The 25331-nt window shown below is 39.6% G+C and overlaps 1 protein-coding gene across 1 annotated transcript in view; it reads left to right on the top strand.

The window, feature by feature from the left end:
- Positions 1–25331, top strand: part of bsna (bassoon presynaptic cytomatrix protein a) — a 98772-nt gene that overhangs the window by 14444 nt on the left and 58997 nt on the right. The window contains exons 3-4 of the mRNA XM_055223221.1: positions 11602–12445; positions 12512–12882. Coding sequence (XP_055079196.1) covers positions 11602–12445; positions 12512–12882 — 1215 coding nt within the window. The remainder of the gene's footprint in view (positions 1–11601; positions 12446–12511; positions 12883–25331) is intronic.

Raw genomic sequence — 25331 nt, 5'->3', positions numbered from 1 at the left:
TTTGACACCTTAATTGACCTCATATTTGGCCAATGTTTCTAACAACCTTCCTTTTTAGAGCTATTCTCCCTCTCTCTCCTTTCCCCGTGACCTCTGTTCCTCCCTCTTTCTCTCCCTCTCTCTCTCCATCCCTCCTTCCCTCCCTCTTACATATAGAGCACTGTGCAAACACGTTCATACACAGACAAAGTTCTTCAGCGTTTAACGGACAGTGGCGTATAGGACCATTCCACATGTGAATTATTAATGCGGCGATGATGTGGAGCGCTTAGGCTTTCACACTTAACACTGACCCAGTGGAAAAGGCCTAATGGAAGTTTGTACAGAGGTAAACCATAGACTCTATATATAAATGGGCATTATATATAGAGTCGACTCTGGCTCCAATTCACTTTCTATTGAAAAACCATCCCTCCTCTCTCCGTAACTGGTGCTGACAGGATTGCCATTTTGATCTTAAAATGTTTGTACTGACCCGCTTTACATGATCCCGATGTTTTTGCTGTTGTGTCTGTAAATCAAGATATGAACATTAACAAAAGACAAGTCAGGTGTCTTTTCCTGAGGTTGCCCCTACTAGCGTTTAATCAACCTGGAAATATTTAAAATTGAAGCCATTCTGAGCAAAATTCCAAGCAAAACATGAAGAAAAAAACAAACAAAAAAAACAACAACAAACGTTTCAGTTCCTCCTTCTGAAAAGTTATAAAATGGACCTTTAATCTTGGATTTATAAATTATGATTTTGTTCAAGCTCAAGATTCGACATAACGTTTTCATCATCTTAATTTACTTCATATTTGGCCCACGTTTTCCAGATAAGTTTTAAGCCCACAAACTTCAGACAGAGCAGATGAGTTCTGAAGTGTTGTTATCAGCTAAAGCAGGTCCAGTTCAACCTTTGTCACATCCTGCGGCAGTGCATCCTTCACACTTTATCTCTCCTCCTCACCGCTCCTCTGCGGAGATAGAACTGCGCAGACCGACTGATCAAAACTCAGAAAGAGAGTTTGGAAGAGGGACAAATGTGACCGGAAAGGAGGGAGTTAGGAAATGGTTTGGTTATAGTTAAATTAAAGTATCGAAAATCAGATACTAAGCGTTACTAAAACTAGCAACGATTAGACTAGACTAGATACTCATTTGAGCAAGTATCAATACTAAAAAAGTCATACTCAAAGGGCAGAAATGAGCCTTTCCTGAATATCTTTAGAATAATCTTGAGCTGTATCCGAACAAGTATAAGACCACATAGAATAGTATATGTCCATGGAGCACTGCGGAACATATCTGCACGACGGAGGGATTACACAGATACAACACCACATGGTAATATAAAAAATATTTTAAAAAGTATAAAGATTTAATGTTGAAAATCACATTATATTGTCTAAAGATAGAGTGTGTTTTTATTATCATTGTGGTATCAGAATTGGTATTGAGCATATATGCCAAACTCAAGGCCCCCGGGTCAAATGTAGACCTCCACATCATTTTATGTGGCCCTCAACATGCTAAATTAAAAGGTATGACTGACTTAAAATGTCATTTTTACCAGGAGATATGCAGTTACACAGCCATATTTCTAGGCAAATGCATATGCAATATTTGTAACTCGAATAAGTAATCAATACAGAAACAGTTAATTAACAAGTAAAAAAAAAAAGTTAGATTTATTTTACATCTGGCCCTTTGAGAGCAGCCATTTTGCTGATGTGGCTCTTAGTAAAAATGTGTTTGACACCCCTGGTATTGAGTATCAAGTCTGTTCCTTAGTATTGAAATCGAGTTTGAAATTTTAGTATTGTGAAAACACCAATTTACATTTAAAGCAGAAATTCATTTTCTTATTATTAGTGCAAACGCGATACATTTGCAGTACACTGGTTAAAAGACCAAAAGCTATTCAAGAGATTCAAGATTTTGTTGGCACTGTCATAGAGCACAACAAAATGATATTTAGAGCCTCAAACGCTGCATAGTCTCGATGTAAAGTGCGATATACCATGTGGTGTTAAATAACCCAGTGTAAACATTAGCACAATAAATGCTTTCAGTGAACCACATTTGTAATAAACAGCAGCATAAAGAACAGCTGCAGAACCACACTAATAATCCACATGTCAGAACACTACTGATGGGACAGATGTAGAAGTGCACCATCAGTGGGCTGGGGATGATGGTTTTCCTACATTTCCTCTGGGAGTAAAGGCTCCAATGGCCACTGAAATGTCAAGTACTACATGACATCACACAGGACTGGCCTAATTAAAGCCAAGTGTTTCTGATTACAAACAGCGGGCTGCAGGGGCAGAGTTTGAATCGTGGATACCTGTTAGACCAATCACACTGTGTCTCATTGTGAGTATGGGAGGAGTTTAGATGTTTAGTGCCACTTTAACAGTACAAAGTCTGCATACAGGACACATACAAATGTACAAGCTTTCTGATTAATGATTAGCTCAGGTGCTAGGGTTTAGGTAACGGTTTAAACCAACTGGATCCAGGTTTAAACCAAGTGGATTTCAGCATTTGAGAACCAATCTGCAAACATATTTTGGTCTTACATATAGTTCCTTTAATACGCTCTTCACTGGATAACATAATATACACTTCAAATCTCACACAGATTGAACATTTTGGTGCACACTGAACTTAGCGATACCACCCCGCAATGCATTCAAGTGCAGCGGCGAGTTCACGAAAAGGCTAGGATCGTACGACTGCAAAGTGCTGAGGCAGATTCTAATTAAGAAGCGTGCATTAGGCCATGATAGCTCAGTGTGATCGATCTACAGTCCGAGGGCCAATGAACACAAGGGGAGTTTTATGTCCAAGTGAGATGAAGAGGATATGGAATTATGAAACTGGATTGGTTAGTTAAAGGTGCCCTATACAACTTTTCTGGTGTAACTCAAACGTTGTTGATTTTAAAGATGCCATAAGTAACTTGGGGGCACCACTGCCTGTTTTTTCCGTTCAGATGCAACAATTGTATTATGGATTTTTTCTTAAAGGCCTATTATAAATATTACTATTGTCTGATAGTCAGGGAGTGTGTGTGTTAGTTAAAGGACTCGCTCTGATCTGAATCATCACTATCTAAACCCCAGCACTGCATGTCCTAATCATGACTCAGTGCTAGTGCAGCCTCTGCAGCTCAGTGATTGAAGTCTGGAGGTTCTTTCACATGAGGTCCATATACAGAGCATGAGATAAACTTGTGCATGTATGTGTCCTCTATGTGCAGGTTAAGGCTCTGGCAACCCAGGTTCAGTTGTGATTGTAGTATACTAATAAGAGCACATGCTATAGTTCCTTTAATATTAAAAGCAATGAGAGGTAACTACATGACTTGTACAAAGAATGCTTATTTGCATTCTTATTCAAAACTCTTGGTTCAAAACCAAACCCAGGTTTGTTGTCCAAGTCCCACAGTCGTCACCACATATTGTTCAGGTGTCTTTGGGCAAGACACATACACCTTACTTAAAGCTGACTTTAGCTTATTGGATAAAAGCCTGCCACCTGCTTGTCTCCATGGAGATATTTTTGCTTTTCCTGAAATGTCCCACAGTATGGCATTAGGCCGAGTGGCAGGTCTAACCCCACTCACAGTAAGTATACATGTTTTTCAAATTTTTTTGAGCCATAAAAAAAAACATAAATGAAAATATGCAAGGTAGATCATACTTATATTATATTATATTCCAAAGCAATAACAGTGGCGGACCCCTAGTGGAAAAAAAAAAATTACATAGTGTATCAATAATACAAATAATAATTAGCACTTCCGCTTAAAGACGCTTTACATGATTCTTACTGTCTTAAAGACGTTAAAAACAGAAATACATAGTTAACTTAATGGTTTGCATTTGAATAATTGTAATTATTCACAGTAATGAGTTTATATGTGGAATAAATTAGATGCTGGTTCTTTAGTATTGCCTTTTTTCACTTTTTATTGCTCAAGTAAATCAATGTACTTGAGTCAATGTAACTGAGTACCACCCACCTCTGGAGAAAGAAATGTCCAAAGTTTTTCCAATTTCAAATGGTTTGAAGTTATGTTACCAAACTGACCTCCGCTTACAGTCTTCTTAATCCGCCCCCATCACTTCCCCCAGCCTGATTCTCGTCTTTGTAAAATGTGATCCCTGAAGTAAAGCCGTTTGTGGTCAGCTTGCGGTTTTACACTGTACGGAAACGGTCTGGTTCCTGGAGCAGAGACAGGATCCATACATTCGCACAGGGACATGGGCTTTAATGGAACTGTCTATCACCTGGAGAGACATGAGGCCTGAGGCAGAGTGCAAACAATGTAAAAACAAGAGTGTGTGAGTGGAGGAATGTACAGGAGTAATGGTGTTTCTAAGACAAGGGGAGGATTGGCAGTAAGATGGAAAATATATTGATTTGTCATGTTTTGAGTGCATTTTCACATCTAAATAGACACATTTAAAATTACTAATCAAACTTAAAGGGTCTATATTATGCAAAACTGACTCTTGTAAGCTTTATTATAATGCTGTTATCAAAAACACACCTGGAGTTACGCTTTGTTTCATTCACACATGTTTGAGTTACCTTTTATTCTTAGTCTGTCTACATCTCCAAAGCTCAAAATGCTCTGTTCTACCTTGTGACATTATGTAGTCGTAGTTGTCAAGTTAACAGCTCCTTTTACCTTTTGTTCTGTACAGATTGACACTTCCAGGGCGGGAATTATCCAAATGATTCTAGTGACGGTGCATGGAGTTTAAAAACACATCCTAGCACTTCTTGTATTACCACATGACACCAAAAGATAGAAAGTGTTTTCAGTTTAAGAGAAAAACTCAACCTACTGTAAATGTGCAGGGTTTGTGTGTTAAACCCTCCTTACGATTAGCTGTATGATCCACCCCACAAACCTACGTCACCCAGGCTCCCACGTGACAATCTCCCATAAATAGAGTATATAAAAACAGGGTACAAAACAATACGCAGCAACTTCATAAACCTGATACGATGCACAGTATTTTCATTAGCAGGACGCATGCTGATTGTGTTGTGATAGTGCTCTGAAGGGGGAGTAACTTAGAGCAAAGGAAAGGGGGACTCGAAGCATCACAAATGAAACTGAAACTTACTAAATGGTATGGTATGCTTTTATTTGAACAGGGACAGTGCATAACATTACACTGACGTTAAAAAAAAAACAAAAAAAAAAAACAGGAAAGCTGTGTGGTGCCAGATTCAGATTATAGCTAAAGTACCAGTTTCCACCTGTAGTCCCTGGACAGGCTGATGTTTAGTAAAAATAAGTTTGGTGTAGATGAATGAAAGACCTGTAAACATATGATGCATACATCAAATACAACACCTCTCGCCCCTCAAATACGGCATTTCTAAAAACATTCAGTTCACACACACATCCATACCAAATTATTCACACACACACAATCACTGAGTTTCAGATATACAAATACTCTTTCTTTAATAATGGGTGCTAATTTGCTTTGATATTAGCCATTTCTTTGTCACATGTGCAAACTTGAACCTGTGCGCGTTATAATCTCATTTGACAAACTATTCCACTGATTAAACATTTCAATACGTTGTTTTTGCTGACTTTTTCGCATTTTCAATATGATAAAAGGGAGCATGCTTGTAAACTTTATGTGTTAGCAAGTAATACCCCATAGAAATGTAATACCCCCATTTTTCATGCTATACCGTCCCGTCCTCTACTGTTATCATTATGAATGCCGTCATACCACCTCTGCCCTATAGGTCCATAAATCTACACGAGCTAACATGCTAACTTCCATTACCACACACACTATAGAGGACGGACATATTCTGCTCCGGTCTGCCGCACTTCGTCACCCAGACGCATGGATCGATATTCCGAACAGGGAAGAGGGCTGCGGCGTTCCCGGAAATGTCTGGTGATGGACAGCTGGATAATGACATAGGGAGACGTGAGATGGGATCGGGAATGCGAAGAGATGCATTCTGGGATGTTCACCTTGACTTTGTTTCATGTCGCTGTGGATACATGTTAGATTTAACCTCCTCAGATAAGATCGGCCTGTCACTACACTGTCTGCTGGAGTTTACATTAGTGTAATAGGGGAGGTATGGGACTGCATGGGAATGGTGTATTTTAGTGCGCTGCTTTGTCATTACTGGTATTACATAAGCTGGTCAGGAATACAAATGTGTTTCATGTCCTTGCAAGAGAGAATCTTTCTTGCTGTATAACTATTACACACTGAGTCATACTTAGCAAAATCATTCAAGCCCCTAATGGATACTTTCACACCTATTAGCATCCTGACTAGCCTTATTGTATTCTTTGTTTTGATTTGGGTCTGAAGATGTAGTTATAGATTGGACACAGAACAGGGATGGGAGCCTTAGACATCATCTATCTCCTGAGTCAGACACAGTTCACACATTAGACCTAGACCACAGACAGAAACTGTAAACAATAGATGATAGGAACGGATGAGCGGTGTAACGTCTTCACTGCAACTTTTTGTCCAGTTGACATATTTGGATTTTTCTTTTACTATAGTTCATACCTGGACGACTGAGAGATTACACAGACATATACAACTCGTGTACTATTTTTGCTACTTTAACTATTTTGTCATTTGAATTTCATACCATATATTTTAAGCTCTTTTTTTTATTATATTGTAGAGTGTGAGCTGTGTGAGTAATTTCCCTTGTGGATCAGTGTTATGTTTAGTGGTCCTAGAAATTAAAGGGCCCATATTATGCAATTTTCTGATCTATGCTACATGTGCAGGGTTTGTGTACTAAACAACTCCAGGTATACTTTTCTCATCAAAAGTATACCTGGAGTTGTTTAGCACACATAAACCCTGCGCATTTAGGCTGAGTTCTTCTTCTTCAAACGTAAAATGCCCTGTTGCACCTTGTGATGTCATGTGGTAAAACAGGAAGTCCCAATCTCTAGGTAAAAGTAGCTGTTAACATGAAAATTACTGCTTCATGACATCACAAGGTAGAACAGAGAATTTTGAGCTTTGGAGATGTAGATAGACTAATAATAAAGTGTTACTCAAACATGTGTGAATGAAACAAAACACAACTCCAGGTCTGTTTTTGAAGAGATAACAGCATTATAACATGGTTTAAAGCTCATAAGAATCAATTTGTATAATATCGGCAAACATTTAAAGCGAGAGTATTGGGGGAAACTAAGTAATTTTCACATAAAATATAACATATTTAAGAACATGCTCAGGTATGTTCAAAGGATAGACTCCAAAAAAACATAAAAATAAAATCATATGTCAAGGAGCGGTACAGGAAACACAAATGTTCATATTATCAACATAAAGCTTTGATCACTTATAGACTTGCTCTCAGTGAAGAGTAATCAAAACATTTACTCAAGTAAGAGTACTGTTGCGCTAAAAAATATACTCAAATAAAAACTAGAAAAGTACTCTGAAAACTACTTCCTTAAAAGTTACTCATGTAATTGTAACTGAGTACTGCCCAGTGCTGCATACTAAGACTATACAATATTCAAATTCAAATGAAGATATTTTGAGCAGAAAGTCAATGAGTTCCTCTCTACCTGCAACTGATCACCGCTACCAGTATTCACATAAATGCACTCTCTTTCCCCTCCATTCTCTACCATTACAACACCAGTGATCCAGAACATTCCAGTATACCCATAGAGCCCTACTGATTTTGTGCTCCCTGGTGCAGATAAAGCCAAGTGCTAGATATTTATGAACTTAGAACAGATTTTGGACCAGATGTGTCATTAGCCAGATGCTTGGAAGAATTGTTGACTTGAGAGCGTTATTTACTCATATTCAGTTCAGTTATTTTTGATTATATTTTACTCACAATATCTAGGAATTATGTAATCCTAAAGTCTAAAGTTTATCAGTAGCCTGGTTGCATGTTTTTTTCCACAATACTATAGACTGTCTTTTACGTATGTACTAACTGGGGTTAATTAATTATTTAAACATGACATATTGTGCATTTGGGGGGGCTGTATTTAGTATTAAACTAGAACATACATGGATTATAATTTTAGCAAGTCGCGGTTTTCTTTTTTTCTTTTTTAATTGTAGAAAAATTGCTAAGTGGCATTTCCGATCTTTACATGTATGACCCAGTTTGTTTTTTCTTAATCACAAGTAATTACAGAACAGTGGGCAGAGATAGGGGGAGATGAAAATTTAATTCTGTCAGTTTGACAAAAGAAGACGATTCCAAGCTGCTTCTTCAGTTCAGTGGATGAGCAGCAAAACGTCTTCAGTCTAAAACTTTTGTCCTGTTGACTTGTGTCTGCTTTAAAGTTAGAATCGATGACACCTGTGAATCATAATATTATAACCTACATATTTTTTTATCCCAATATTAATCCAATACACTTTCACATTAGAAAACCGCGGTGCCAAATCGGAGCTGACACTGCCGTAAACGTCATCACAACAAAGAGGCGTGACCCTGTCGGCGCCTCTGATGGATCGCTGAAGATCAAGCTAGCAACGCTGCCTAATCCTACATGTATCACAGATTAAGAAAATAAAAATGGAGGATGAAATAGGTACAGAGTAGTGGGTGTATGCTGGTGACTGGTGAAAATAGAGGTTGATCGGCAATATGGTGATTTGAAAATAAGCAATTAAAGATTACTCAAACATGCACCAATTAGTCGAACTACAACTTCGGATGAGTAGATGGAGAGAGGGACAGCAGCTCAGTTGGTAGAGTGTTTGTCCACTGGCGAAAAGTTGGTGTAAAATATCATTGGTTGAGCAGGCAAATCCACTGACCCACAGGCTGGTGGTGCAATTCCAACCCCCACAAATGAATGCTATCATTAACTTACATTGCCCCTAGTGTCTGTGTGAATAGATGAGTGGGTGAATGGGTGAGTTCTTTGATGTAAAGCGCTTGAAGGTGGAAAAGCGTTGTATAAAAATATAACCATTTACCATTTACAACAACTATAACATGGCTAAAAGCTCTAAAAAGTCAATTTTGCATAGTAGGTCTGTTTTAACTACATTGATTACATTTTAATTGGCTGTTATTTTATTGCCAATTTCACTCACATGACAGCTATACTCCCAGTGTCTCCCATTTTTTTGTCTCATCAAGTTTTGAACCATAAGCTTTATAAACCGAAGCTTTATATACTTTGTCAGTGTGTAACTCACATTTACAACATGTCTATTAGCTCAATTCAACTCCATCTAACCACTTTCCTCCATTTTTTGATACAGCAGTGACTAAGTGCATTTCGACAGGCTCCTTGAAAGCCCCAAATATTTAAAATGCAAAAGCTGTCTCATCTATGCAGTCGCTGAGTTGACAGTAGTCAGATTTATTGGAATAATCCCAGACCCGGCAGACAGCACCCAGGCAGCTGCAAGAAGCGCTTTAGCTAGTGCGTACATCTTCTGTACTGTGATGGAAAGAGAAATTAGGGGTTCCGAATTCGATCCAGCGAGGGAGGAAGAAAGGGGAGGCGCTGCTGCCGCTCTGTACTGTACCGCAATGCATTCTGGGTAGCTGAGGGGACGGGGGGAGAAGCATGCTTAGATTTACAAGCTCCGATTGCTGAGCTAAATGCGGTTATTTGTAGCAGCTTGTGAGTCCAATGCTACGCTAACGCAAGAGATGTTGCGATGGAGGATTGTGCAAAGGAAGACGCTAATCAAGGAAATGAGTGGGTATACCGTTAGCTAGCATTTTAAACATTGTCACATCATTACCATTCACGTGTCCATTTACTTCATCCCGTGCATCAATCATCCATGCATTTACATTTTACATTGTCTTGGCCATACTCCCAGCATGCACTTGAGCGGCACGGATCCGGTAGGCATGTACGTTAGCGTATGTGTAGCCGTCCAGATGCCTGGCCCATTTTTAAGGCTTTGAAGTGAAATGTGGGGCAAGGCTACAGTGGTACATATGCTAGCAACGATAAGAAGAGAGGAGTTGGTGGTCTTAGTCAGCAGCCACTATTTAAAGGGATCAATAGCGATAAAGTGAGCAGGAATGAACCAGTCCTACCCTAAACCCAGGATTTGGACTCATGGCTGTTAATGTAAACCATATACTTTTTGTAGTATTTTTTTATTCCCTGCTCAATTTGCACAATGTGTATTTTATCGTATCGTAGTGGTTTTAAAAATGTGGTACAGGGACCAATGGTGACGCATACAATTCTTTCGCAGTTCAATTAAGTTCACTAATTATTTACATTTCAAGGCAGTCGGATTCCTTTAAATTGGGTTAGTTGGGGATATATTCTGTTATTTTGAGTTTGGCTGGATATAGACTTGACTTAGACTAGGTTTAGTTCTGGTTTTAGTTCTGGTTTTGTCCTGGTTTAGTCCTGTAAGTCTGTTTTTAACCTGTTATGGCCACATTTAGTGCTCCGTTACAAGCTAAGTATGCTAGGCTTGGCTATATTAGCACTAAAATAATCTAGTTGAAATTCCAATAATTGATTTTGTAATTATAATTTTATTTCAGTCTTATAGTTGGGTTTTTCTTGTAATCTGTCAAGAAATGTTTTGTGTTTGGATACAAAAACATGTCTTGTCACAGTTTTGTCTCCTCATTCGAGTTTAGTAGGTAATGGGAACACAAAGGAGTGGACAGAAAAAGCGCATTGTCACGGTTGCATTTAAGTTAATGAGTTGGAAGCCATTGTTTGGACAAATGCCATTCGGTTTCTACTGCCAGGAGGATCGTCGTTTTAAGACTAAGGTCAGGTCCAAGAGAGGAAAGGTACTGTAGTTGCAAGTCAGCTGTTCCCAGTTAGAATAATGGTTCTAACCCTGCAGATAAGACTGAAAATTGATTTTTTATTGTTACAGTTTTACAAAGATTTAGCAATATACTGTATGCCAAAAATATCAGCTAATTCATATGCAGAATAGCTTTTGGTTATTTATTTTTTTCTTTTTATAAACTCCATATTCCAATTCCACCCATGATCCATGTAAAGAATCTGTTTTCCGGACGATACCATTTTCCATAAAGAATGATGAATAGAATGACTAATGCAAAATTGCCAGGGCACAAGGCATATTGTGGAACCTTCTGTCTTAAAACATTAAAAACAGAGCTAGTTCATTTTATATAATAAGCAGCACTCCAAAGTTATTCCTCACTTAACTTATGCATTCTCAGCATCCTAATTATTCACCACAATGTGTTTAAAAGCACGTTTCGCAACTTTCAGAGGCCCGAGCAGAGTTTTCCGCCACAGTAATGCTACAACATCTACACGTAACAGCTAGCAGCGTACTCATTTTGACCTCAAGAGCTGCTTATACAATATATCTGTACTGAGGCAATACCATTTTTGCTCAAATACGTGGTAATAAATCAGGTACAGGCCTTGTAAATAGATGTATTTCCTGATCTTACAATAAACAATTATCTTTTGTCCTCTTACCTATTACCAAAGTGTTTAAAGGAGTTGAGACAAATCTATATACTAATTGTGCTTTTCCCTTTGTTTTTATACTAGAACTTCATAAATGGTTTTCTAATAACACTACCCTATTTTTATTTCTGTCTTTGCAGGTGCAGGAATGGCTGTGTCTAAACTGTCAGATGCAGCGTGCTCTAGGCATCGACATGACCACACCGCGCTCTAAAAGCCAACAGCAGATTCACTCGCCGTCGCACCAGGCCAAACCTATTGTCCCACCACAACAAACCCCCATCCAGCAACCCCCTGCCCAACCCAAACCCCAGACACAACCCCAACAGCAACCCAAGCCTACCCCTACCCATCAACCGCAGCAGCAGCAGCAACAACAACAACCCTACTCACAATACCCCCAACCTAACCAATACCCTCCGACACAGCAGCAGCAATCATACCCACGACCCGGCCAAACACATCCTTCTCCTGGCTTGCAACGCCACCCCCAACCTCAAACTGGACCACCTCAACACGCAGGACCTCAACAAACTGGCCCACAACAAGGGTTCAAGTCTGATCCTTACTCCCAACGAGGTCCAAGTGCTCAAGGGGGTCCCAACCAGCCTAGAATCCCCCACCCCGGAGCGGTCCCACTTCCAGGATTGACCAAAGCACCATCGCAACCAGATTTGGGTCGTGGCTCGCCAATGCATCAACAGGTACCACGCCAGCCGGACCATACGAGGAGCGCTGGGTCGTCTCCGGCGCACAGACCGCAATCGCAGCCTCTTCCACAAGCGCAAGATGGACTTACAAAGTTGTTTGGATTCGGGGCGTCGCTGCTGAATCAAGCTAGCACCCTGATCAATGTGGATCCGCTACCAACGCAATCAACGCAACCCAGTCCGGCGAAGGGGAAAGTGATGTTTAGCAATGCAGGGCCGGACACTAGGGGGCAACAGCAGCAACAGCAAGGTCCCAAGCCATTTGGGATGGGCGGTCTGCAAACAGGGCCATCCGGTGGACCGCATGCGCATATGGGAGGGCCAGCGGGTCAATTTGGAGGGCCCCAAACAACACCCCTGAAGCAACCTCAACAACAACCTCAACAACAACATGGCATGTCGCAGCAGACAATGGGAATGCAGCAAAAAGTACATCCGCAAACTTCTCATCTTGATAAGGGCCCGGTAAAGCAACAGGAGGCTCCGCCCACCTCACAGCCGCAGAAACCGGTATCTGTAGCAGCGCCAGTGGTAAAGGAAACCCCCGCTCCGCCCCCACCTGAACCGGAGAAGCCCAAAGTCAACTGTCCGCTGTGTAAAACAGAGCTCAACATCGGCAGCTCGGACCCGCCCAACTACAACTCATGCACCCAGTGTCACAGCCAAGTGTGCAACCTGTGTGGATTCAACCCCACGCCGCACCTGGTCGAGGTAAGACAATATTTCAGTTGTTTATGTGGATAGAAGCTGGATGTGTGTCTATACTAATAGTGTTAGCAAGAATTGTTGTTATTTATCTTGTCCAGTGTAGACCCAAACTGCAAACATCAAGTACGGGTGAGATGAAATGACTTGAATTGGGCAAATAATTTGACCTTTTTTTGTTTTTTTTGTGTTTTCTGTGAAGTGATCTTGAATTACATTTTCTGTATTCATTCATGCTTACTTTGAACCATAATGATTAGTCACAATGTATTCTCTCTCTGTCAGTCCATATGTTAAAGGTGTTTGTTGTCATTAGCATTACCCTGAAAGCTCAGGTACAGTGCCTTTAATTTTTGGCATAAACTTGAGCGTTGTCTTCTTGACACAGCCTTCAGTCTTAGTTTACTGTACAATTACTCTTGCATTCATCGTAGTTTGCCCCCTCCTACTCTACTAACTGTCTTGTTTCATCTTTCTTATACCCACACTGTCTCGCTATATTGCTCTGCTGTGTTGTTTGTTGATCCTGATACATATTTGTGATGCTAGCAGCTGCCAACTCAGCCCTGGTAGAATACACTCTTGGCTCATACTCAAACTCTTTGGCAGAATCTCTCTTCAAACGATCGATATCATCCAGACGAACTGAAACACCCTCCCAGACCAGCGTTACTCTCCTCCTCTGCACTGGGCCCTGGAGGACTTGCACAGATTCACTTACACACTACCAGATTATAAAAAGCCACAGTGAAACGAGACGTTGCATCATAGACTTTAACAGCAGTAACTTGACACTTCCAAGAATGATATCTTCTGGAAAAGTATTAGTGGTATTGATAGTAGTAGTAGCAATGGTAGTAGTAGGAGTAGGGTACTAATAGTAGTATTACATTGGTGTAGTCCCATTCATGTGTGTTGCAGGGTAGTAGTAATCTAAATAGACTGTACCTTAAAATGTGATAATTGTATTAGCAGTAGTATTTGCAGTAGTGTATGGATAACCACTCTGTCTTGCACAAGTAGCAATAGTGATGGTGGAAATTGTAATTGTATAAATCTTGTTATTCTGAGTCATGAATTTAGTGAAAGTTATATATATTTGGAGTAGCTTGGGGTATTGCTAAGTTTTCTGGACAAAGGTTTGGGTTTGGATAAGTTTTGGGATGCCTTCAGGTACAGTGGGTATCTTCATGGACTTTTAGTCACTAAAAATGTTAAACTCTATGATACCTTCATAGACACTAGGTAACTCTGACCGGTGAACTCTATGTTTCCTTCAGGAACAGTGGATGATTTAAACTTCTGAACTGTGTGATACTTTCAGGGACAGTGGGGAAAACTCTATTTTGTCTTCAGGGACTTCTGGGCCTTTGACTGCTAGATTTTATGATGCCTTTGGAGACAGTAAGTCTGTCTCCAAAGACTGTTGGAATCTTTGATGCTTTCAGACAGTGAGTGACTGCTGGACTCTGTGGTACCTTTATGGACAGTGAGAAATTCTGATTGCCCAACTGATAAACAATGGATTGCTGGACAATGGATTACTATGATTAATGGATTTTAAAATGCTTTTAAAAAATCTGTGATACTTTCAGGCAAAATGAGTGATTTTCACTGTTGGACTCTATACTACCTCAAGTTACAGGGGGAAATTCCACCTCTGTATTGCCTTCAGGGACTTCACAGACTCTTACCATTAGTCTTTATGATTCTGATTAAATTTTGGTGAATTTCTGGTTTTCCAACTCTGTGATACCTTCAGTACCTTCAATATTCTGAATAATGGACTTAATGATGACTTTAATAACAGTTGGTAAGTGTGACTGTTGGAATCTGCAAAGCCGTCTGTTATTTTGACTGTTGAACTCTGTGAAACCTTTAGGGACAGTGGGAAATCCCGATTTTCCAACTTGGTGATGCCTTCAGGGACAATGGATTACTCTGAATGCTGGACTTTATGAGTCCTTTAGAAACAATTAGTAAGTCTACTGTAATCCGCTATGGTTTCTGGTGATAAATGATTTTGCTTGTTGGGGTCTTCAGAGACAGTGGGACATTCTGATTGTCCAACTCTGTTATGCCTTTAGGGACTTCACAGACAGTGCTGGCCTTTAGAGACAGTTAATAAGTCTGACTACTGTAACTTGCAATGGCTTCTAGTAGCTGGTAAGTGTTTTTGACTGTTGGTCTATGTGATACCTTTAGTAGGACAGTGGGAAATTCTGGTTTTGTAACTCTGTGATGCCTTCAGGGACAATGGATTACTCTGAATGCTGGATTGAAGGCCTTTATAGACTGTTGGTAATTCTGACATGGACTAGGTGATGTCTTCAGGGACATTCTGTGACTTTGACAGTCTGATTCAAAGATCCTTTCAGGGACATTTTGTCACTTTGCCTGTTGGACTTCAGGGAGAGCGGGTAACTCTGATAGTCCAGCTCTGTGATGCCTTCAGGGACTGTGGGGACTCCGGCCGTTGCTCTGAGATGTTGGTGTTATTTATATCTTCCGCTGCTGTTGTAAGTGGGGCAGTGAATAATATGTGGGTTTTGGAGCGTGAGTGTTACAGAGGATTATGCAGTGAAAAGCCTTGTTTGTGTGCGTGTACTTGAACGCACCACTAACACCCGGAGCAGAAGGGGGAGGAGAGAGAGAGAGAGAGAGAGAGACTGAACCATGAACAGCAGCTGATCAACTACTTAACGAACCAAAGTGGAGTGAAAATTAGTTTAGGGCAGCAATATGTATTTCAATAGAGCTGACACTTTGAATTTACAATTTGAACGGTCACAAATGTATTATGGATTTTGTCTTTTATAAACAATAAAATATCCCCTAAAACTGTGCTAACCTCTGCAAACATGTTCTGAAAATGTATGGGATTCTTGTATTAGTTAAAGGGCCCATATTATGCTAGTTTTTGATCTATGTTCTGATGTTGTTTCCTCATCACAAACAGACCTGGAGTTGTGTTTTGTTTCATTCACACATGTTTAACACACAAATCATAGCAAAGCATATTTAGGATGTTCTTCTCTAAAACAGGAAACACTCTGTTCCACCTTATGATGTCATACATCTTCACTAGAATCATTTGGATCATTTCAGCCCTAGAAGTGCCTCTCTACTGAACTAAAGGTAAAAGGAGGTCTAACGGCTAACGTGAAAACTACCCCTTCATGACATCACGAGGAACATTTTGAGTTTTGGAGATGTAGACAGACTAATAATAAAGGATTACTCAAACATGTGTGAATGAAACAAAACACAACTCCAGGTGTGATTTTGATGAGGTAACAACATTCTAACATGGACAACATAACACAGGACATTTAATTTCAGTCTCTCAAAATTCCTTCTTCCTCCTTGACATGTTTAAAAGTACTATACTATAGTATTTACTTTTTTCCTTTTAGTTCAGGAAATATATTGTAAAAGCAGCTATTTGTGAAAAATAAATGGATTTAGTGTTTTTTATACAATTTTAATGCAATTATTGGGTGAGAATCAGAAAGACACAACTGACTGGGATAGGGAAGTCAAATACACTTGCGGATGCTCTTAAAAAAAAAAGTTCATCTTAAACATAGTGCAGCAGTCGAGAATGATTAATTTCTAGCATCCTACAGTAATGAAACAGCTAGCATGCTAACAGTGCACCAGCAGACGATAAAAAAACTCTTTATAATTACATGCAAACAGATTACAGTGCTCTCATTTTTACCCTAACAGCTTTTACAATATATCTGTACTGGGGCAAGACAAATTTGACTTTATTACATTAAAAAAGCAGGTACAGCCCCTTCTTTAACTAAAATGTAAAATGGCTCTTATAACATAAATAACCATCTAGTCAAACCATAAGTCTTGTCGTATTGATAGTGAATAGACTCCAGTGAGGTGCAGTGATGCAGAGGAGAGTCCAGTATCAATAATTTACCGTAGTTTTATTCAGAGCAGAAGAGGCCGAGCAGATGAAATATGCAGTGTGTGCCCTGCAGAGGAGTCAGTCAGTTTGTACCCTCCCCTCTCTCCTCTCTGTATCCTAACCATCCTCTCTTGCTATTTTATTTTCATTTATTTTCCAAGTGACTTTGAGCATATATTAGTTTGCACATTATCATTTGTAAGCATTTCGATTTAAGTGACCTACAACTTCTAGAGGTTTTTCTGAGCCAACAACTTTCTGTTTTAATGAAAGATAATAAATAGATAATATTAAAATAACTGTATCTGTACTAATATCTAATAAGTAGTCATTTGCTTTATTGTCAGGAAATCTCAGTTTTTAATCTCGTGTTTGCAGCCATTTGGTGTGTATACTCGAAATATTAAGGACAGAACTCAAATTTCATGGCAGACGGCGGCACCCAGAGGGATCAAAATTTGTTCTGCCCCAGTACAGATATATTGTATAAGCAGCTCTTGAGGTCAAAATAAGTCAGCTGTGTGCTGTCTGCATCTAATTAAAATGTTTTTTTAATTGTCCAATAATCAGGAAGTGTCGATTAGCATGGTAGTTGTTTTGTCACTGAGTTAAAAGTACTTATAAACTCATCGAAGTGGATAATTAACATGCCTGAAATGCAGGTACAGCACCTTTAACCAGTTTATATAAATATTAGTCATTAGAGTTTGTACCTGGACAACAAAAAACATAGTGTCACGTCAAAACTCACAACTTCCTCCTTATTTTCCAAAATGTACATCCCTGTTTACCCGTACTGAACACAAACAGACAGTGAGTATTAAACCTGACATATTTGTATTACATTAGCTCTCTATATTAGATCACGCTCTCTGGCAGCACAGGTTACATCTGAATGAGAGAATGAGGACACCCCTGTCTGTTTCCCTTACCCACTGTTATGGCCGCAGTTCGTACAATTACTCTAACGTCCTCTGTCCTTCCACCTGCCCGCCCCAGTCCACTGATTACAGAGTGTGACATTTACTGGCCCACAGTGTGTTCAGGTGTTGCGGGAATTATGAAAATCCTGGCATTTCCTGCGCCAGGTGTGGGCTGTTATCTCTCAGTACCTGTTTGTCAATACTGGACATGAATGAGCTTCACAGGAAAACCTAATGAATAATAAATCAATGTGTTGTATTGGTTGAATAGCAGCTCTATAGAACTATTATAGGGTTAGATGTTCCTCATTTAAAATAATATATGCAGTAAATGTTAATTCAAAGGTTATCCCGTCATGGGCTGCAATGTAAGATTTAGCCATATTCTTAACATATACCATATAAAGAAGTGGACTAAGGGAGTGTGACGTCAACCATAACGTTCGGTCACAGCCAAATGAGGCTTGTCAAGCTTAAAGAGGAGAATTTTTAGCCAAGTTCCGACCGTGAGCATCATAGCAACCAAGGAGCCAATCCGGGGCGAGGGTATTGAAGGTAACGCCCGTCAATCAAACCTGTTATTAACGCTAGCGGGAGCAACCTCGGGGAAAGAAGGTGCCTCATTGGTCTGATATTAATGTTTCTATAGTGATTCACGGACAAAATAGCCAAATAAAAACACCAGGATCACGTGGCGTAGATTGATCCGAACATTTTAAGACCAAAATGATGAGCCTGGCAGCAGAGAGATGACAGTTTTTCAATAGAAAGTGAATTGGAGCCAGAGTCAGTGGAGCTGGAAGCGCGCCCACGGTCACTTCCTGTTTGGAACGCGGCGTCTACTGTAGCAGGTTAGATATGTCCATTTACATATACAGTCTATGATTCTTACTTACAAAAACTTTAGACATGATTTCAGTCAGTTCCTTCAACAAATGACCTGGACTTAAAGCTTCCACTCCATTACATTATGTTTAATCAACTTGTATCCATAGATTTTTAAGGGACCTTGTAACTTCAAAGGCTGTTTTCTCAAAATGCATTTTTCCAGGGACATAAAGATCACCCCTGAAAATAGCATTAGCGCTAATTGGCTGCAGGTGCTGGGGTTTAGGTAGTGACGATTCAGATTAGAGAGGGGCATTTTAGGTTTAAAACAAATGAATTTCAGCATTGGAATTGGCAAACTAAAGAAAAAACGTTTTAAGAACCATAACAAAATTTTAACATACTTAGCTGTCATGTCTTAAATCATGAAAAAGCAGAACAAGTTCATTTTAAACAGTTTGCAGTGGTCCAGAGTTATTCCTCACTTACCTTATGCATTCAGAACATCCAAATTATTCACAGCGATTAGTTTAATGAGCGTTTTTCACAACTTTCAGAGGCCAGATTAGCTCAGAGTGTTTGTCCGCTGATCTGAAAATGGGCAGTTTGACATCAACATCATTGGTTTAGTGAGCAGATCCACTGACCCATGATTTGATGGTGCAATTCCAGCTCCCACAGATGAATGCTGTTGTTTTATCCATGGGCAAGACACTTAACCCAACTTGGTGTGTGAATGCGTGAGCTCTTTCTTGACATAAAGCGCTCTGAGTGACTTGAAGGTGGAAAAGCGCTATATAAATATGTGACCATGGTAATGCTAATAACAACTAGCATACACATAGCGCATTTCATGATTCATGGACAATAAACCGCTTTATTTGCTCAAATGCATGGAGCAAAATCAGGTACTGGCCCTTTAACTTTAAGGATAAATCAGGATTGTAATAGTTACTAGTAAAATTTGAATATGTTTAACTCTTTAACACATAAGTCATGTTTCATAGAATCCTATAGTTCTTTTAATGATAAAATAAGGACAGTGTTTCTTATTTTTCATGTCCCTCCCTTCTGCTCTTGCACTCCCTAACCCTCCTCCCCTTTGGTCTCACCCTCTCATCAGATATTTTTACCCTTTTTTTTACCCTCGCGAGCCTCTCCACAGGGAAGCCGTCAGCACGTTTACAACACACGAGTAATGATGATGATTAAGGCCGGGTCATGTGACTGCCAGCTCGTCACGTGATTGGTCTAATGTATGTAATCTGGAGGAGTGGGCGGGTATGTGTGTGGAGATAAGTGCAGGCCTGAAGCTGGGAATAGAATACTAAGTAACCAAGCGAAATGTATGTAGATTCTTTACAGTGCTTCCCTATTGGTTCAAGTCCTGTTACCTGGCAAGTCTACAGAGGTGGGTCGAGTTGCCAAAAATTAGTCAAGTAAGAGTAGCGTTACTTCAAAATAATATCACTCAAATACAAGTACAAAGTAGTGGTCCAAGAAATCCCTTATGTAAGAGTAAAAAAGGATTTGGGAAAAGCACTACTCACAAGAGTAATTTAAAGTTAATGTAATTGGAAGGACAAAAGATTAAACATCTTAAATTACACAAAGCTTTAAGTCATGTTATGCTACCTGATCACAAACAGACCTGAAGTCGTGTTTTGTTTCATTCACACATGCTTGAGTAATCCTTTATTATTAGCCTGTCTACATCTCAAATGCTGAAAATGCTCTGTTCCTGTCATAACGCTGGTGCAGGTGGGACCAAAAAGAGTGCAGAAACTCGGGGCAAATTTACAGTGTTTATTTACAGTTTGTGAAATGTCAGACAAGTACAGGTTAGACTGGCGAGGGGCGAGGTGCCGGGTGTGAGCCAGAGTCCGGGAATGCGTCGCCTAGAGCAGGGGCAGGAACAGGGAGTAACCAGAACCGGAGCGGGAGACAGGAACAGAGACGGAGCCAGGGGCAACGGAGGCAGGGAGCGGGAACCAGACCGGGAAGCGGGGTGCAAGCCGGGGTCCAGGACAAGACAAGGTGGAGACAAGACAGACAATACCAGAGCAGGAACACGGGGCCAGGAACAGAGACAGAGGAGCTGGGACGGTCCAAGGAGCAGGAATCTGAGGGCAGCAAAAATCCAATCAGCATCAAAAAGTACAAAAAGTAAAGAGTACAGTAAAAGAGTACAAAAAGACGAGCAGGAATAGTCACGTTTGACACGCGGACAATCTGGCACCGAGTGTCTGGTCCTGGCTCCTCTTATCCACGGCAGGTGGCGTTGATTGCACTGATGGGATGCAGGTGCGTGCGGGAGGAGCCAGGAACTCCGCCCAGCTCCGGGTTCAGGCAGGTGTGGGAGGGGAAAAGCACACAGGGAAACAACATAGGAGGCAGAAAATGCGTGCATCATGACAGTTCCACTTAGGGATGTCATGAAGTGGTAGTTTTCAAGTCTTCCTGTATTACCTCATGACATCACAAGGTGGAACAGAGTCTTTTCCGTTTGAGAGAAGAACTATATATGCACGGTTTGTGGGTTAAACCTGTCTGAATGAAACAAAACACAACTCCAGGTATGTGTGTGACGTGGAAACAACATAAAGTAATATGGGCCCGTTAAGTAATTGCAAAATCTTGTGTTTTATTTTATAAGGATAGACACAAAAATGAACTAAATCATATCTGAAAGAGCAGTACAAGAAACACAAATGGTCAAATCATTTCACAGTGCCATTAGTAGACTTCCTCACAGTGGGAAGAGTAACCAAAACATTTACTCAAGTAAGAGTACTGTTACTTCAATAAATCCAGCACTCAAATAGGAGTTTAATTATGCTGCTGGAAAAGTATTTTGAAAAATTATTATTATTGATTTTTATTTTTTTAAGTTACAAAACTAAACGTGAATGTGCAGTCAGATGTGTTTATTGCAGTGTCACATGAAACAAAGAAGCTCATTGATCCCTTATCATTCTGAACAAAACAACAGTGAAGTTCGGTACTTTGTTCATTGATTCTGCAGAAATCTGTCATGTATTTCAGCCCCTTCTGTGAGATTTTTTCCTTGTAAGCAGCTGTATTTGTTTTGACAAACCGTGCATGCCCGTGATTGGTTAATCCATGTGTCAATCATGTCCATCTGAACTCAGGGAGATTCACCGGTGACCAGACGCACGTCTTCATAAACTATTGAAGAAGTGTGTATTCTGGATCCAAAGGAAGGATAATATCATGATCATTACATGTGCTTTATATGCAGAAGATGCTATTAAAATAGTCCATTAAATAACCTAAAATTTTGACGTCAATATTGCTAAAAATGTCATACAGACTTTTCAGCCGCAGAGGAAGTAATAGAAGGAAATTGGTGGTGAGCCATGAGTCTGTATTTAGACCTGGACAAAAATAAAGCAGTTGCTAATGGACAACTGAGCCGTTTGAACATGAATAATACAAAACAGCTTTTTGTTGAATATAGTGGAAATTTCTGCTAGTTTTTGAGAACAGACTCTAAAATAAGATGTTTTTTTTTTACTCCAGTTTGAGTTCTTGATTTATTTAGCACCGACCTCAGCTGACTCTTTAAAGAATTCATGAAAGCTGGATGGATTTTTTAGAATGTTAAGGCCAGTTTATTTTAGGCAGCACAAAACTCACGTGTGCTCAAGCTGTTTGGGATTTTGGGGCTACGTTCAGGAATCCGTTGATCTGTTCAAAAATTTGGAAAGGTACAGGGACTCCCTCCTGGAAAGACATTCCTAAAAAGATTCAAGGACATGTTATTTTTAGTGCCATGTACAGTTCTGAGGCTAACAGAATAAAACTAATCATTGAAAGTGATGACATTTTTTGCCAGGGCCATCTCTTGTCATCTTCAAAAACTGCCCCTCCCTTCAGAATAAACTAGTCCACAGCTCCCAACCCCCTGTTTCCAAAAGGACTTGGCTTGGATCTAGACCAAAGTGCAATAACTATAATCATTCCACCAACATTTACCAGACTAAAACATTTGTGGCTCATTCACACAAAGAATATACCATTTCATTTCCTGTAAAACTAGTTTTGTTTTCTACAGGCTGCTCTGCCAAATGTGCAAGTTTTCTTTGTTTTTTTTACATAGCAATGACCACAGGACAGACCGGAGGAACACAAATGTACTATCTGTACAGGACTTGCATAACAACTACCCCGCCAGCCTCCAAGCCATATACTGTAAATATAAATGGACATAACTAACCTGCTAACTGCCACGTTCCAAATAGAAAGTGAGCATGGGGCGTGCTTCCAGCTCCGAGTGTGGCTCCAATTCACATTCTATTGAAAAACTGTGACCTCTCTGTCTGTAACGGCTGCTGTCAAGCTCGTCATTTTAGTTTCTTAATCCATGCTACATGACTGTGGTGTATTCATTTGGTTATTTTGTCCATAAATCAAGATATGAACAGACATGACAGGCACCTTCTTTCCCCGAAGTTGCTCCCGCTTTAACAACTGATTGATTGACAGCGTTGCTAAGCGCCGGCTCCCTGCTAAACAAGCAGTGCTGGCAAGAAGGGGTGTTACTTTCAACAGCCTCGCTCCGGATTGGCTCTTTGGTTGCTATGATACTCACTGTCAGAATTTCAAATATGTAACTTGGCTCCAAATTCACCCATATAACCGCTAAACTCGATGAGCTTCATTTGTTTAGAGCTGAACGCTATGGGTGACATTACAATCCCTTAGTCCACTTCTTTATACAGTCTATGCTCCACGCCCATGGACTAAACCACTTACCACACACTATTCATAAAGTAAATAGACTTTAAAACTACAACAACAGGAAACATTCCGGATCTACACACTTCAAACCACCAAAAACTCTAGACTTAAAGAGGACCTTCATTTAACTGGGTTTTTGGTCTGGTCTTTGAGAGTTGTGAATAGTGCGTATAACTCATCACTGTGAATAATTAGGATGTTTGGCATGCATAAGGTAAGAGGCGACCACTGCAAACTAGTTCAGGTACAGCGCCTTCATACTCTCCACAACCACCATAGTACCTCTGCAGTTTTATTTACCCCTTATCTCTCCCAATCCAGAATGGAGTATTTCATGTGTCAGCGCGTATCTCTGAGGTGCAGTTGTGTAAAGTGGTTTCCTCCTGGTACTGTTCCCACTGGATCAGACGAAACCATAAAATACACAAGGATATATAGAACTCGGTGTAAACTAGGATTAATCTGAACCAGGACTATACAAATACATGTCTTCGGAGACACAGAAAAGATTGGAATGCGTGTAACTGTGATATTGCTCAAAGTTGTGTATACCTGGATAAAGGCTGCACAAAAACTACACGAGATGAAAGAAAACAATGATTTTTTAATTTATGTTTTAGATCAGCTGGGTTATTACATTACATTTTTGGACCAATTTTTTGTGCTTAATTCAAGTTTTTATTTTTTCCCCTTTTTTTATATAGCTTTTTTTTTTCCAGTATCTGTCTTTGAATTTGAGACATGAAAATTCAAACCTTAAACTAAACAAAAAAAATCTATAAAAATGAAATAAACTTTAATTCTGGTATAATGTGCTGTATGTAATTTTTTAAGCTTTTTGCTGCTTTTTAACAAAAGGAGCGAGGTGGGCTAAGTGTCTTGCCCAATGACACAATGACAGCATTCATCTATGGGAGCTGGAATCGAACCACCAACCTTCAGATCAGTGCGCAAATGCTCTACCAACTGTTCACTTAAAAATCTATTTGATCTCTTAATTACTGATGTATTTTTGTAAAGTCCCGGTTGAAATATGTTAGTTTCAATTTGAACTCAGTAGATCTAAATTTAAAAAAAAAACATTAGAAACACTGAACAGACACCAAGTCCCCAAAACAGTTCCCAAAGCCACCGTGTCTGAGGTGAGAGAGTGAGAGGAGTGATTTTAAATCGACTTGGACTAACACGACCGGACAGAATAAGAACACATGAGTCAGCCCATTTCCCATTTAAATCATTCATACAAGTTTAAAAATGTCTGCAGTACATGTCTCATTAGAATCAGGCAGAGGTGGAAGGTAACCAAGCACAAGTGGTCAAATACTGTACTTGAGTATGTATTTTAGGTATTTGTACTTTACTTAAGTACTTTTTTGAACAGGATTAAAAAGTAAAAGTGTTTTTTTTATTCTTGTTTGAGACCTGCTGAAAAGTCTGAGGGGTTTATTTTTTAACCTGTTCTCAGTTTGAGCAAAAAATATACAAAGACAAACAGCAAGGAAAAAACAATCAGTTAAATTGTTTCTGTTGGACAAAATTCAGGACAAATCTTGATCAAAATCACTGTATTTGAAGCCTTATAAGACCTCAAAATGTGCACGAAGTACTTGTAGTTTTTAACTCTTAAAATGAGTACTTTAATACTTTTAGTAATAGTAGTAGATGTTTTCATATGATACTTTTACTTTTACTTGAGTGTTTTTTACTGCAGTATTTGTACTTTTACTTAAGTAACAGAATTGAGTCCTACTTCCACTACTGCATTAGGATCAGGTCATTTGTGCTGCCTGCTACTCTCAGTGAGGAAACGTAATTTATTGGGCAAGCAAATAAATAACTTGTTAAAACCAGGGTACCATTTTCAGGATATTGTTACAGATACAGCAATATCTCATTGTAAAACCTTTTAGCAATTGCAAACCCCAAATAAAGAACATGATCCGTCTCTCAAATATGTTTTTTACGATGTAAGAGCACACTTGGCAGTCCACTTCTGCTCGGGGTAGATTGGA

The sequence above is a fragment of the Periophthalmus magnuspinnatus genome, chromosome 7 (assembly GCF_009829125.3).
Source record: "Periophthalmus magnuspinnatus isolate fPerMag1 chromosome 7, fPerMag1.2.pri, whole genome shotgun sequence".
Taxonomy (NCBI): domain Eukaryota; kingdom Metazoa; phylum Chordata; class Actinopteri; order Gobiiformes; family Gobiidae; genus Periophthalmus; species Periophthalmus magnuspinnatus.
The sequence above is the reverse complement of the archived record's forward strand: the minus strand, read 5'-3'. Positions and strand labels throughout refer to the sequence as shown.